Consider the following 13,368-nt stretch of genomic DNA (forward strand, 5'->3'; position numbering starts at 1 on the left):
TTACAATAATGAGAAAAAGGTATTGATAACTAGTCTGTAAAAAAAAAAAAAAAAAAAAAGTGCCTGAAATGTTCATTCAAGGCTGGTATTCATTCTTTATTCAGAGCCTGGCTGTCAGGCTTGAAAAGCAACAGAGATTACTGATGCATTCTACAGCCAAGTCATGGAGAACATAAATAAATTTGTTCTTCGTACAGCAATGAATTGAGGAAAAGGCTTATTCTTTGGATTACAAGGGTCTCCTATGCATTGTTTGGCTTCAGTAAGATTTATTAATCACAGTTAAAAGACACAACTTAGAAATATATTTTGATATTTCATTTTCATTAGTTCAGTGAGGCAAAGTCATCATCAAATTCTGATACTACATGATTAATTATCTTGCGTTGGTTTATTTACAGTTTTATTGAGTAGACAATACAGAGATCAAACTCCAAAATGAATTTATTAAACTATTTAGGAGCTTTAAATAATTTATTTTGTACTTGCTCCAGTTTAGGGAGGTTGTTTTTTAAAAAGCTGAGGTCAAGGTAAATGTAATGGAGTGAAAATAAAACAAACAGCAGTTGTATGTTTACTAAGGGCAAAGTTAAAGACATTGTGAAAGTAATTCATGAGATTCTTATTAAATAAAAATACTTGATTTGCTCTCTGCCTTAAGAAAAGACTTCAGAGATAATAATAACTTTTACCTTCTGGCCAAAAGAGTCAATTCTAGCTTTCTATTTTTTAAATTACACACACACACACACACACACACACACACACACACACACACACACAGAGTTTTGATAAAGTTAGGACTAGTTTCAGCTCAACTGTGTTACTGAGAAGAGGAACAATGTCTAGGAAGATATGATTTTAAGAGCCCTAGTGGACAGAAGAAAAAAAGAGGGTAGTTCTGAACCTGTTTATAAGAGGAGATAATTATGAGTTTAATTATGAGATAATTATGAATTTAAGACAAGGCCCCTGCAGTCTTGTGAGTAATCTATTTGGCACGTTCAAATAGGTAATAACTGTAATGCAAAATGGCATTTAAGTATACTTGAAGGAAGCTTATAATAAAAGAATTAGAGAAATTGAAAAGGAATATATATGAACTCTAGTTGTGGTGATCTAAGAAGACTTCATAAAAATATGGATAGAAGACGGGTTGATGAAGAAAGGGTAGGGCTTTCTGGAAATGAAGGGAGGTGTTTCATAATTTACAGAACACAATCCAAATGAACATATTCCTTAACTGTCTTTTAATAAATATTTACAACATGAAAATGCTTCAGAAGTCATCTCATCTGCCCAAATAGATCAAGTTATGAAAAGTGGTAGTTATAGCTTAAAATTACTTATAAATACGCAGCTTGCAAATATTCCTTAGAAAAAGTTATAGACACACTCTCCTCCTCTCTATGATGACTGAATGCCATCCCCAACTGCACGGCTGCTAGTATTTCCCTCCTCTTCTGTCCACCCATTATTGTGAAGGGGAAAGATCAGCGTCACACACACAAAAGGCAGAGACAGCTTTTGAAAAATACACACAAAATACAACACATAAATATATTCTGGATGTGTTTGATATATATAGACTAAATGTCAAATAACTTAAGGACTAAAAAGTGTTTGTTGAATTTAGTAATATGAAGGTAAACAGGTGACAATTTTGACCCAAACAAGTGAAGCCAATTATTTCCCCATGATACACAATTCATTTTTCTACCTCTATACTTCATGACCTAATGGAATAGTAATACAACGCAGTAAGAAGACAGTAATTATCCAGTACTTTCCAGAACTTTAATTCTTCTTAGGGTATTAAAATTGGCCACTGAAATGATCTGTTCCAAATCTCTCTCACCAAGTTAAGCTGAATATCTAGACCAAAAAGTTATTTTGATTTCAAAATAGACACAACATATATGGCTTCTTCAGTCTGTAGGCACTTTCTTATCTTTCAGGAATGTTCTGAAAAACAACAAAATAATCTGTCATAAACTATTTAGGATATGTACTGCCAGGCTATAAAATGGATCCACTTCTATGATTAAGAGATCTTCAACCATTTCCTTTTTTATCACCCTTAACTACTCCAATGCCAGTACCATTACACTTTGGTTACTGGCCACAACTGAGCTTTATAAAAACTACATACAGCTACTGCCTTTTGGCCATAACACACTTTGGAAGATAAACTTTAAACTGTGCCGTATTTTCTTGACTTAAATTCAACACTGCATATTTTTGTAAAGTTAGAAAGAAATCTCAAATAGCCATCTAATTTTTTGCTATAGGCAAAGCTACCCAAAAGAGCACATCTTTTGTTAATTAGAGCAATTAGGAAAAAAATTTTTATGTTCAAACTACTGCCACAACAGAACTTAGTTCCTCATTCCTATTCCACAAAGCGTACAGGTTGTTAGTTATCTACCTAAATAACCCTCAAATTATCAAGTTATCAATGACCTCATCTATCAGCTATCAATTGGTGCTGCAATAATGCTACATGAAATAATCCATCTCAAAACTCAGGTTTTGTAAGATAATAAGCATTATTACTATTATCTTTTTGCTCATAAATTTATACGTCAATTGAACAATTCTTCTGGGCTGGGCTAATCTTGGTTAGCCTTGCTCATCCGTTTACAGTCGGCCAACAGGTGAGCTTTGCTTGGCTAGTCTCAGATGGTCACACCCGGCAAAGCTCTCTGTGTGAAGTTTCTGATCTTTCAGCAGGCTACTCTGAGATTAATCTGAGACAAAGCTATTGGCTCAAACAAGTCTCAACAACTCTCAGATTCATGGGGCGGGTGGAAAAAGAACCCATCTCTTGATGGGAGGAGCTAGAAATTGCACTGTGAAAGGGGTAGAAACAAGGATGAAGACCACAGTCATTTATGTATGGTACAGCTACAAAAACTTCACATTAAACAATCTGGTACAAATGCTGCTTTCCCTCCATCCTTGAATCTGGATTGGGTAAACACTAACAAGTCACTTTATCACTGCAAAATATGATTTCAAAAATGCTGTTAAACTGAAGGCAAGGTGTACTGAAATTAGACAGCAAATTGAGATTTTAATTTAAGAGCATAAGGAGTTGTAAAAAAAAATGTTGATTTTGTGACCTTAGAAAAAAAATGATGTAATAGCTATCTCCACACAAGACAACATGAATCTGTATAATTAAGAGGAAATTATATGCTTAAGTGGTTTTTAAGTTTTTTACTTACTATCTATGTATTTAAAACCTACTATATATATATTTGATAAATTATCAGAAATAGTTTTATTCAAAGAAAAACACCCATGAACCTTTAAAATGAACCATTTATTAAATCAGACTGTTATTCTTAACAGTTAATGTAAGTTACATGTATGTTTATGTCTGAGTATTTCACATGGAAATTTTTTAAACTCTTATAGGCAAGCAAAATCGTACCACACAATATATAAGTGGGAAGGGGGTACTGCTAAACATTCAAATAAGGCAAGTATTTAAAAACGGTAAAACAATAACTAAAAAAAAAAAATTCAAGCATTCCTTTAAGAGAATTCAATACTACTAGCTAAATGTACTTTCTGAGTGTATTCATATAATCAAGGCAGTGTTTCCTCTTGTAAAACATCAGGAAATGGAATAAGGCTCATTAATAGATACAGCTGCCTTCAAGATTTCAATCTCAGTTGCTTTCTTTAAATTAAAATTCACAAAGTGCACAATTAAGATATCAAAAAACTGAATCTGCTACTCTAACAACAGCTGTCCATGCTTAATACTTAGTGGTTTATTTGACCAAATTATCTTTTCAGGGAAAAATAAAAAAGATAAGCCACTGTAAAACATTTAGTTTGAAGTGTATGCTAATATTTTTCTTAGAAATCAAAAATTATGGAGGAAAAGTGTTATTTATCATAAGGAAAAGAAAGCAAAACACTGGAATGACCAAACATTTTCAAAGAACAAGCACCACAAAGGACATTCGCATTCAGTTTTGTAATATTTATCAATGTATTTTTCTTACTCCAACCAATCTACTTCATCAAATTCTGAATCATCTTCTGAATCACTATATTCCACAGCAATGCGGCGAGACAGGATGGTGGCAACATCATTTTCAATGCGTTCGTGTTTAGCTTCCTGTTCACGCTGCTCTTCTACTTTGCGTAGCTGAATACCTGATAGAGAAAAACCAAAGCATTCACTGTAAGCCAAGATACTAAATATATCATATTATTAATCTTTTTGGAATAAAATCAAATACATGTGAGAAATACTAAGAGGAAAATAAAAACCAAGATCTATTAAAAATAATTTGAAGGGATCATATTTAGAATCACATTAATTTGGTCAATTAATTCTTTCCTTATCTGCAATGCTAGTTGGTCAAACTTACTAACTATCCCAGCGAATATCTACAGTTTATTTAGGTATGATGGTCTACTGTGCCTCTCTACTCACCAACACCCCCCCCCCCCACGCCCCCCGAAAAGTTAACCAGTGGTCAAATAAACATTGTTGAGTATGTTTTCTGTGGCTTTACTCTCCCCAATACTTGAGGGAAAGGCACTATTTTTCATTCTATATTGTCAGTGTTTGGCTTATAGTAGGTGCTTAGGAAATGTCGGGTGAATAAATGAATGAATATGAGAAGTCTTTCCTTGGTTACTAAGGGATGAACTTTAATCCTGTAAAGGCATCTGGTAGAGCAAGTGTCACAGATACACCAAATGGACAGCCTTACTACAGAAGAAAATACCATTTTTAAAGGAGTTACCATACATATTAAACATAACGTAAAGGGTTTTAACTAAATTTTCTATAACTTATAAGTCTGATATTCTCAATCATTCAGTAAACATTTTAAGAATCCCCAAGTAGGAAAATAAAATAATTAAATGTAATATTTTCTCTGGCAAATGATTTAAAATAAAAGTTAAGGGCACCTGGATGGCTCAGTCAGTTGAGCATCTGACTCTTGATTTTGGCTCAGATCATGATCTCACAGTTTGTGAGATAGAGCCCCATGTTGGGCTCTGCACTGACGGCATGGAGCCTGCTGGTCTTCCCCTACTCGCGTGTGCTCTCCCTCAAAATAAATGAAACTTAACAAAAAATGTAAGTTGAACATAGCTTTCCTTTCTAAAAACCACTTGTGCAAAAATATGATCATCTACAATTTTATTAATGAGAAAATGTTGTTGTGCCAAATATTTAGAAAGTTCCTAATGCTACCATAGCAATGCTTTTAATGGCCTGGAGAAAGTTACCTTTTCGTATTGCTTCCAGAAGAACACTCCTGGCGTCACTGATTACAGGTAGAGTTGATGGATGACGCTTTGGCTCAGAAGCAGGTATAACTTGTGATGGAGGAGATGGAGGCATTAATGGAACATGGGGACCTGGGGCAGTAGATGGAGCTGGATGTAGCCCAGAGGGAGGATGAGTAAGAGCGGCAACTGTGACAGGTGACGATGGTCGAATGCCAGGTGGAGGCAGAGGAGGCGGAGGTGGGGGTGGAGGCAGCCCCTGGACTTCACCTTGTGGGAGTGGATGAACTGGTACAGTCTCACATACTGGGGCAGCTCTAGCTACCGGTGGGGAGGGCTGTACTAGAGGAGGTGCAATTGGGGGAGGAGCTGGGTGAAGAACTCCAGGGGCAATCTGAAGAGGAGCTGGAGGCGGTGGTACCGCTGGAGCTTGCAAAGCAGTGGCTGGAGGTGGAGGTGGGGGAGGTACTGGTGGGGGAGGAGTTGAAGTCATTGAAGCTCTTAATGAAGAAGTTGACAAGGCAGATGGAAGAGGTGGTGGAGGAGGCGGGGGGGTAGGGCTCACAAACACAGGTGTCCTGCCTGTAGCTGGTGACTGAGGGCGATTTTCTATCAAACCTGTAGCAGAACTGAAATGATAAAGAAACCCTAGCAAGTTACTCAAAGAGAAAAACCGAACCGCATGACACATATGACTATCAATAATGATATCAAGGTAGATGTATTAACATGATCGTATAGAAATTAAAAATTCTTCAGTATTTAGGATGGAATGAATATGCCAAGAAAATTAACGGGTGTTGCTTTCATTTCTAAGATTCCAGATGGTCTCGTCCTTTCATGCACCTGTCAGAATACACTCAAGCATTTTATGCTTACTTCGATAAATAAAAGGCTCAATTCTATGCTGTGATAGGAGTCTTTATAATGACTCAACATTTATCACATTACAATATTTGCAGCAATACCTGTGGTCATTACAATGCTGTATTTATATTGAAGCTATTAAGACTCATTATGTCATTTCAGTAAAATCAATAACAACTAATTACAAACCACAAAAGGAAAATTAGGACTGTCAACCCTTCCTGAGCATGGAACATTGAGTGACTCAGTGATAGAAGGTTGATCTTTTTAACTGAAAATTATAAAGCTGATCTCTATTTACCTATTAAAAATTTTATAATAAACTTCAAAACTGCTTTACTGAAAATTATGAGCAATTGCTTATTCTCTCTCGAATTCTCAAAGTATTCCCCCTAATACCAAGTTAACACTCATAATCATATCTTTAGTTCCCATTTCTTAGTCCCTTACCACATTCTAAAAATTCTTAATTTTTATTAATATACTACACATCATGTGCTTGATAATAAAGGTATAATAAAATGAAAGACACTCTAATCTTTAAAGTGAATTCTCATTAGCTACATTTTTCCCAAGAGTACGGGCCAGCTCTTATCAGAGGCTGGCAAATTACATCCCACAGGTCAAATCCGAATTGCTCCCTGTTTTTGTAAATAAGGTTTAGCTGGAACACAAATAGTCATTTATGTATAGTCCATGGCTGTTTTCATGCAACAGTGGCAGAGTTGAGTAGTTGTGACAGAAACTGTAATGCCCACAAAGCCTAAAACACCTGCTAGCTGATCCTTTCAAGAAAAAGGTTACCAACCCCTGAGAAGCAACATCAAATGCCTGTCCCAACATACCTGATACAGGTGGGTATGGGTTTCGCATCTCCCGCTCCATGCATTGGTGGGGGTGGAGGAGGTTCATGTGGTCTGACTAAGACCCTTTCCTCAGCTCTAGTCAGAAGTTCACTCATCTGACTAAATGGCAAGGCAGAAAGTGAGTAAGAGCCATCCATATGATCCACATATGTCTGAGGTCTAAAAAAAAAAAAAAAAAAATACAGTATCAGTGTATTTTTCTTGAATTATTAATGGTATAAAGTGTGGTACAGGAGACATTTAAGCTTTATCTTTTGAATGCCAACGTTTTAATCACTGTTATGAAACTTCAGAAATTTGTTACATTTATCTTGCTTTTCAAACAAAGAATGCTGCTCATAATGTAACCTTTCCTTGCAGTTATTTTATTATTTCATAATATAATACTAATTCAATTCACAAGGATAAAAAGTATTACATATAGAATCTCATAAACAAAATTAACTTTTCAGTAAATTGTGTTCAAAGCTATATACCCCTCTGTTTCATTTGTTTAAACAAGATGCCAATGACAAAAAGCTAGAATATGAAAACTGGAGTCTTAAACCTAAATGACTTCCAAATATCTTGTATCAGCGAGAAAGGCCTCCATGATACTAGCACCACAAGGATGACTAACTACATTGTTTTGTCTTTTTGATGTTTTCAAAGGTGTTAGGGTACTCAGAAAATAACTGAGTAACAGAGCAACAAATGACATAAGATCAGATTTAAGCAAAATTTTAGATACCTTGAGCATGTGAAGGTTTTATAAATATTTGCTGATTGTAGTGCATGCTGGGGACACATGTACACAAAACAAATTAGAAACTACAGCTGACTTTGAACACAGGTTTGAACTGAGCAGGCCCACTTATATAAGGATTTTTTACATAAAGCACTGTAAATGTATTTTCCGTATCATTTTCTTAACATTTTTTCTGTAGCTTTGTTGTAAGAATACTGTATACAATACACATAGCATACAAAATATGTGTTATGGATTATTTATGTTCTCAGTAAGGCTCCCCAGTCAACAGTAAGCTATTAGTAGCTAAATTTTGGATAGCCAAAAGTTACATGTGGATTTTCAACTGCACAAGGGATTGGTGCCCCTAACTCCCTTGTTGTTCAAGAATCAACTAAATTGTACTTATAGTACTGGATCAGGTAATGCTGGTAATACTGTAACTACTTAACAGCAGTAAAAATCAGTGTTTATCTATAGATTATTATTTAAAAAAATAAATCTCAATTCTTTCAACAATGCATATAAATATCTTACATGTGTATTACTCCTAAATTGGCTAAGATACTGGCCTAATAGTTTACATGTATTATTCCAAAGAAAACTTTAAGCGCTTTTTCCATTAAAAAATCAATAATTATAACATATACAATAATAACTATAATCAGACAACTATCCACAAATTTCTTCACAGAGAGATGCTAGTATAATGTTTATTAGGGTAGCATGTTACTCAGATGGGGCCCCCCTGGCTACTGAGCAAGGAAAAAGACCTGTTCTATAGCTCTGCAAAAGGGGATGAGTGATTTTGTTTAAAAAGTCCTGATATAACTGAGGTGGGAGATGTGGCATAGAAAGGAAGTCAGGAGAAAGAAAAAGAAACAAAATATTACCCTTTCTCAGTTCCTATTTTATATGTAGTGAATCTGTAATATTTCAAAAAGAAATTCCAGACCCCATTGCTCTACTATGAAGTTCTAGCAGACTCTGCCTGAAATACTGACAGAGAGCTGAGAGTTCATATGAAACCCTGAAGATCATCTCCTCCAACCACCTCTTTCTATAGATGACAAAACTAAAATCCAGGTGTGAAAATGACCTGCCCATGATCAGACTTTAGTAGGCTCACAGTGGTCAGGGTTTCAAAATGATTTCTATAGCTAAAGTAGCTGGTTCAACAGTTCAGGACTTTAAGACTTAAGAGGCACAGATATTAGAAATAAAGCCAATATTTTATCATTAATTTTGTTAAAAAACAAAAAAAGAAAAGAAACCTTGTTTCAAAATGAGAGGCTGGGCCATTAGCAACTTCAATATGCTTATGTAAGAGATTAGCATCATCTTCAGCCAGCTCTGGACCTTGGGCCAGCTTCTGCCATTCTCTCCGCCTGTCATGAGGTGCTCTTGGCACTTTTTCTGGTTCATGAGGACGATCTAGATTTTTCTGCTATAACAGATGTATTGAAACAAAGCCAAATGCTGAAGTGCTAAGTTTTTAAAAAGAAGTTATAACAATCAAAATAAAATTCTAACATTAATACTGAAAAAGACAATGCCATCATAATATAGTTAAAGCAACACAGAGACAGTTCATTTGTACGTTCAGAGTTAAATCTTAGTTAGTTTGCTTGTAATCCCAGTTTCTTGTCATGTTTCTTTAACTTCTAATTTGAATTCATGCACCAGATAAAAATAGTATGCCTAAATAATAAAATTTGAGGTCAGAAAGTCCTTCCAGATGAAAAACAGATTCACCAACTCTGCTCCCACATCTATTAGTTTTTACTATAATGAGTGAAATTTCTACCATTAATGGCACTGCCTACCTTTAACCAAAACCTGGAAATTTATTAAGGCTATGTAATCTGGAAAGTGACCGATTAGCCAGCCAATACATTAGAAAAAATCCAAACATCCAGTTAACTCATTATAACTGTATCACTCAACAGGAAACAGGATATTCAAAAAACAAAACAGAAAATAAATCAAACTGTGGGAAAAAGCACAGAGGGGTCTAGAGTAGGTGTAATGAAGTCAAATGCCCAAAGGGGCTAAGCAGATCACATACATGAATCAAGAAAGTTGGGCATAAGATGGGGACTACAGTGACTAAACAAGCATGTCCAACTAAGGCTTTCCAGTTCAAAAATTTTTTTTTTAAAATTTTTTTTCAACGTTTATTTATTTTTGGAACAGAGAGAGACAGAGCATGAACGGGGGAGGGGCAGAGAGAGAGGGAGACACAGAATCAGAAACAGGCTCCAGGCTCTGAGCCATCAGCCCAGAGCCCGACGCGGGGCTCGAACTCACGGACCGCGAGATCGTGACCTGGCTGAAGTCGGACGCTTAACCGACTGCGCCACCCAGGCGCCCCTTTTTTTTTTTTTTTTTTTTTAAAATTTTTTTTCAACGTTTATTTATTTTTGGAACAGAGAGAGACAGAGCATGAACGGGGGAGGGGCAGAGAGAGAGGGAGACACAGAATCAGAAACAGGCTCCAGGCTCTGAGCCATCAGCCCAGAGCCCGACGCGGGGCTCGAACTCACGGACCGCGAGATCGAAAAATTTTAAAACCACTGTGTTTGTCCAACAAAACAGTGACTGCAGGCATACTCTGAGCTGCCAGTCACCAGTTTGCAAACTTCGGCTAGAACACTGGGATACTGTCTAGTACAGAAAATAATAACATGAAGGCATTATGGGGAAAAGGGAGGAGAGAAGAGATAGCTACAGAAGAAACAGAGGGATGATGAGAACAGATTTTGCATCTTTCATAATTCTGCCTAAATCCAATTTTCCTTCCCTCTTTACTTCTAGTTCTCATCAACACGGAATAAAACAGATCCAAATGTTTATTACAAAGTAGAATATGATAACACAGCAGACAGAGATAACAGGAATTTAGGGAGACTAAAATAATCTTTCCAAAACATTTAGGATATGATCTGTGTTAAGAAAATACTAGCTTAATCTACTTTGCCAATATCTGCAAAATATTCCTTCATCCCTTCTTGCCAGAATGCCCTTCTCTTCTCTGGTCCACTTAATTCCTATTTGGTCTTTGAAATTTATTATAAGCTTTGCTGAAAGCATTTACCAACCCTGTTTTCTGGCTAAAGCAGGTAGTTCTGTGCTACCTAAACCTTCCATGCATACCTCTGTTATGGCACTTATCATGCCATAATATAAGAATCTGATTGCTCATCTGTTCCCCAATTAGTCTGTGATCCTCCTGTGTGGTTATGAAGACTTCAGTATAAAACCGACAAAATACAAGATTAATAAAGTTCCATGTATGCAACAAAACACAAATACATGAAAACTAACTTCAATTTTTTCAATCTCTTGTAATACCTTCTGTTTCCTCTTTTCCTTCCTCTTATCCTCTGTATCTTGCAACATTTTTTCTTTCCATAGATCAAAGAAATATGAAGGATTGGTATAAAATTTCAAACCTTCTTTACCATCATCTCTGAAATAAAAAATATCAATTAGAACATTTATCAGTAAGACTTAGAGAGGCAATCAGAATAATTTTACTAAAATGTTTTTCCTATCAGTGAAATACAGAATGTGTAAAAATATTGACGAAATAAGAATACTGCATCAATATTCTCACAAATCAGACAAAAAACTAAGGAAAATGGAAACCCAGGAGTTTTGCAGAGATGGTGTTACTAATCTGAAGAACAGCTGGACAATTTTCATCTCTAACTAGTGCTGAATACCAACTTTTCTACAAGTCCTCTGGGGAATTCCAGTAATTACAAAAGGTTCTGCCAAAGATAAAAGCCTGAAAAGACAATAATACCATTTACAATGGAGATATACAAAGAGTTTCTGCCAATACTGTAATTTACTTATTACCTTACGAACCTCCCCGCCCCCCACATTTCCTTTAATTGTCATGCTAGTAGTAACAGTTATTTTATCCAATGACTTGCACACTGATAAAACCGCTTCAAATAAGTATCTGAATACTATTTTATTCAGGATATGTGTGGTGTATCTTAAATTACCCATTTAACAAATCATGTGGAACTACCCCCAAAGAAAGCCTGAATAATTCCAGATTTTATTTTAAATGGTAAAAAACATTTTTAAAATAGATACTACATATCCATTATGTAAAAGCTTAATGCATATAGATCAAGAGCAGATATGAGCAAGCAAAAATGATATTAATTTTGTTAGTGTGGTGGAATTTTGGGCCCTTTTTATTTTTCATCTGACCAGATATTACATTAAAAAGACAATAACAACTCCTTGTGTCTCAAAACAACTCCCTTGAGTAAGTCTTGTCTTTTGTATGCCAGAACCTTGGGAACGTATGTAGTGAATAAAGCACAAGTTTTCTAAGGGTGATGGATAAAGAGGGTTCTCTGTGTTGATCAAAAGCCCAGTGACATAAAGCATATTTGGGGATTTAGCATATAAAGGTAGACTGCTACCTATCTGAACATGCAGTATGAAAGTAAATAGCCAGCCTTCATATTTATTAGCCCACTGACCTATACGGAGTGAGTATATTGAGAGGTGGAGGCTGTTCACAAACATCATACGTCTCCTGTAACGGAATAGGCAAAGTCTTGCGGTCGAAAAGCTGCTGATCTTGAATCGTAGAACTTCGGAAAGCTTTTCTCATTGTTATATCTTGCAAAGACACTAAAACAAAAATCAAAAATGTATTTTATTTATTTTACTAAGTGGATTTAACATAAGGACAAATTCACATACTGTGTTTAAGAGTCAGCATGGTTCAGGAAGTTGTGACTGTAGTGGCTTGAGAATCAGGAACCACATTTTAAGTGCTCTATCATTATGTCCCAATATCATTTTGTCTCTGATCTTCCCAATCAGATACGTTTCAGTGCACCTTTGATTTCTAAGGCTCAAAAGGCTGTAATGATGCCTGAAGCATATCTGTATTTCCCACCGAAAATACCTTTCACTTTTCTCTACTTGCCATCACTACCCCCCACTAACCTACATCCTCTTCTTTCTTTTTTAAATAATCTTTTTCTCTCATTTCTCTTTATTACTTTTATTTAGCTTATACCAATAACACTGAAGGGATTGCTTAGTCCTCAGTTGCATTCTTGGCTATATTGACCTCTATGCTAGCTAGACTATAAATATTATACATACGCTATAAACTTAAAACATACTTTACCATAAAGAAAATATTTTCAAGTACTGGGCAATCTATATCATCATCTATTTCACTTATCTTTTATCTCATACTATAAGAATCTCTACTTAGCTATGGGCTAAGACTAAGACTATCTTGCACACTAGCATAAAATAACTTCATTTACTCATTTTCTTTTGACGCATGCAGCATGTTAAAATAAGAAATGTATCAAATCTTTTTCCATTTTTTTAAATGTTTATTTATTTTTGAGAGCGAGAGACAGAGTGTGAGTGGGGGAAGGGCAGAGAGAGAGAGAGAGAGAGACAGACAGACAGAATCTGAAGCAGGCTCCAGGCTCTGAGCTGTCAGCACAGAGCCTGATGCAGGGCTCTACCTCAAGAACCGCAAAACCATGACCTGAGCTGAAGTTGGAAGCTCAACTGATTAAGCCACCCAGGCACCCCAGAAATGTACCAAATTAGTACATTCTTAACTCTTAGGATGAC

At 35.8% G+C, this 13,368-nt stretch overlaps 1 protein-coding gene across 4 annotated transcripts in view; it reads right to left on the reverse strand.

The window, feature by feature from the left end:
- Positions 1–3,321: 3,321 nt before the first annotated feature.
- The window catches only part of WASF1 (WASP family member 1), a 71,010-nt gene continuing 60,963 nt past the window's right edge, over positions 3,322–13,368 (reverse strand). For 2 of the 4 annotated variants that reach the window (XM_047858738.1, XM_047858739.1), the window contains exons 4-9: positions 12,240–12,393; positions 11,056–11,200; positions 9,003–9,175; positions 6,981–7,160; positions 5,269–5,897; positions 3,322–4,176 (exon numbers count right to left, since the gene is read on the reverse strand). In XM_047858738.1, coding sequence (XP_047714694.1) covers positions 4,019–4,176; positions 5,269–5,897; positions 6,981–7,160; positions 9,003–9,175; positions 11,056–11,200; positions 12,240–12,393 — 1,439 coding nt within the window. In that variant the 3' untranslated portion in view covers positions 3,322–4,018. The remainder of the gene's footprint in view (positions 4,177–5,268; positions 5,898–6,980; positions 7,161–9,002; positions 9,176–11,055; positions 11,201–12,239; positions 12,394–13,368) is intronic. The other 2 variants (XM_047858742.1, XM_047858741.1) reach the window with 2 other exon arrangements.

Source organism: Prionailurus viverrinus, chromosome B2 (genome assembly GCF_022837055.1).
Source record: "Prionailurus viverrinus isolate Anna chromosome B2, UM_Priviv_1.0, whole genome shotgun sequence".
NCBI lineage: Eukaryota > Metazoa > Chordata > Mammalia > Carnivora > Felidae > Prionailurus > Prionailurus viverrinus.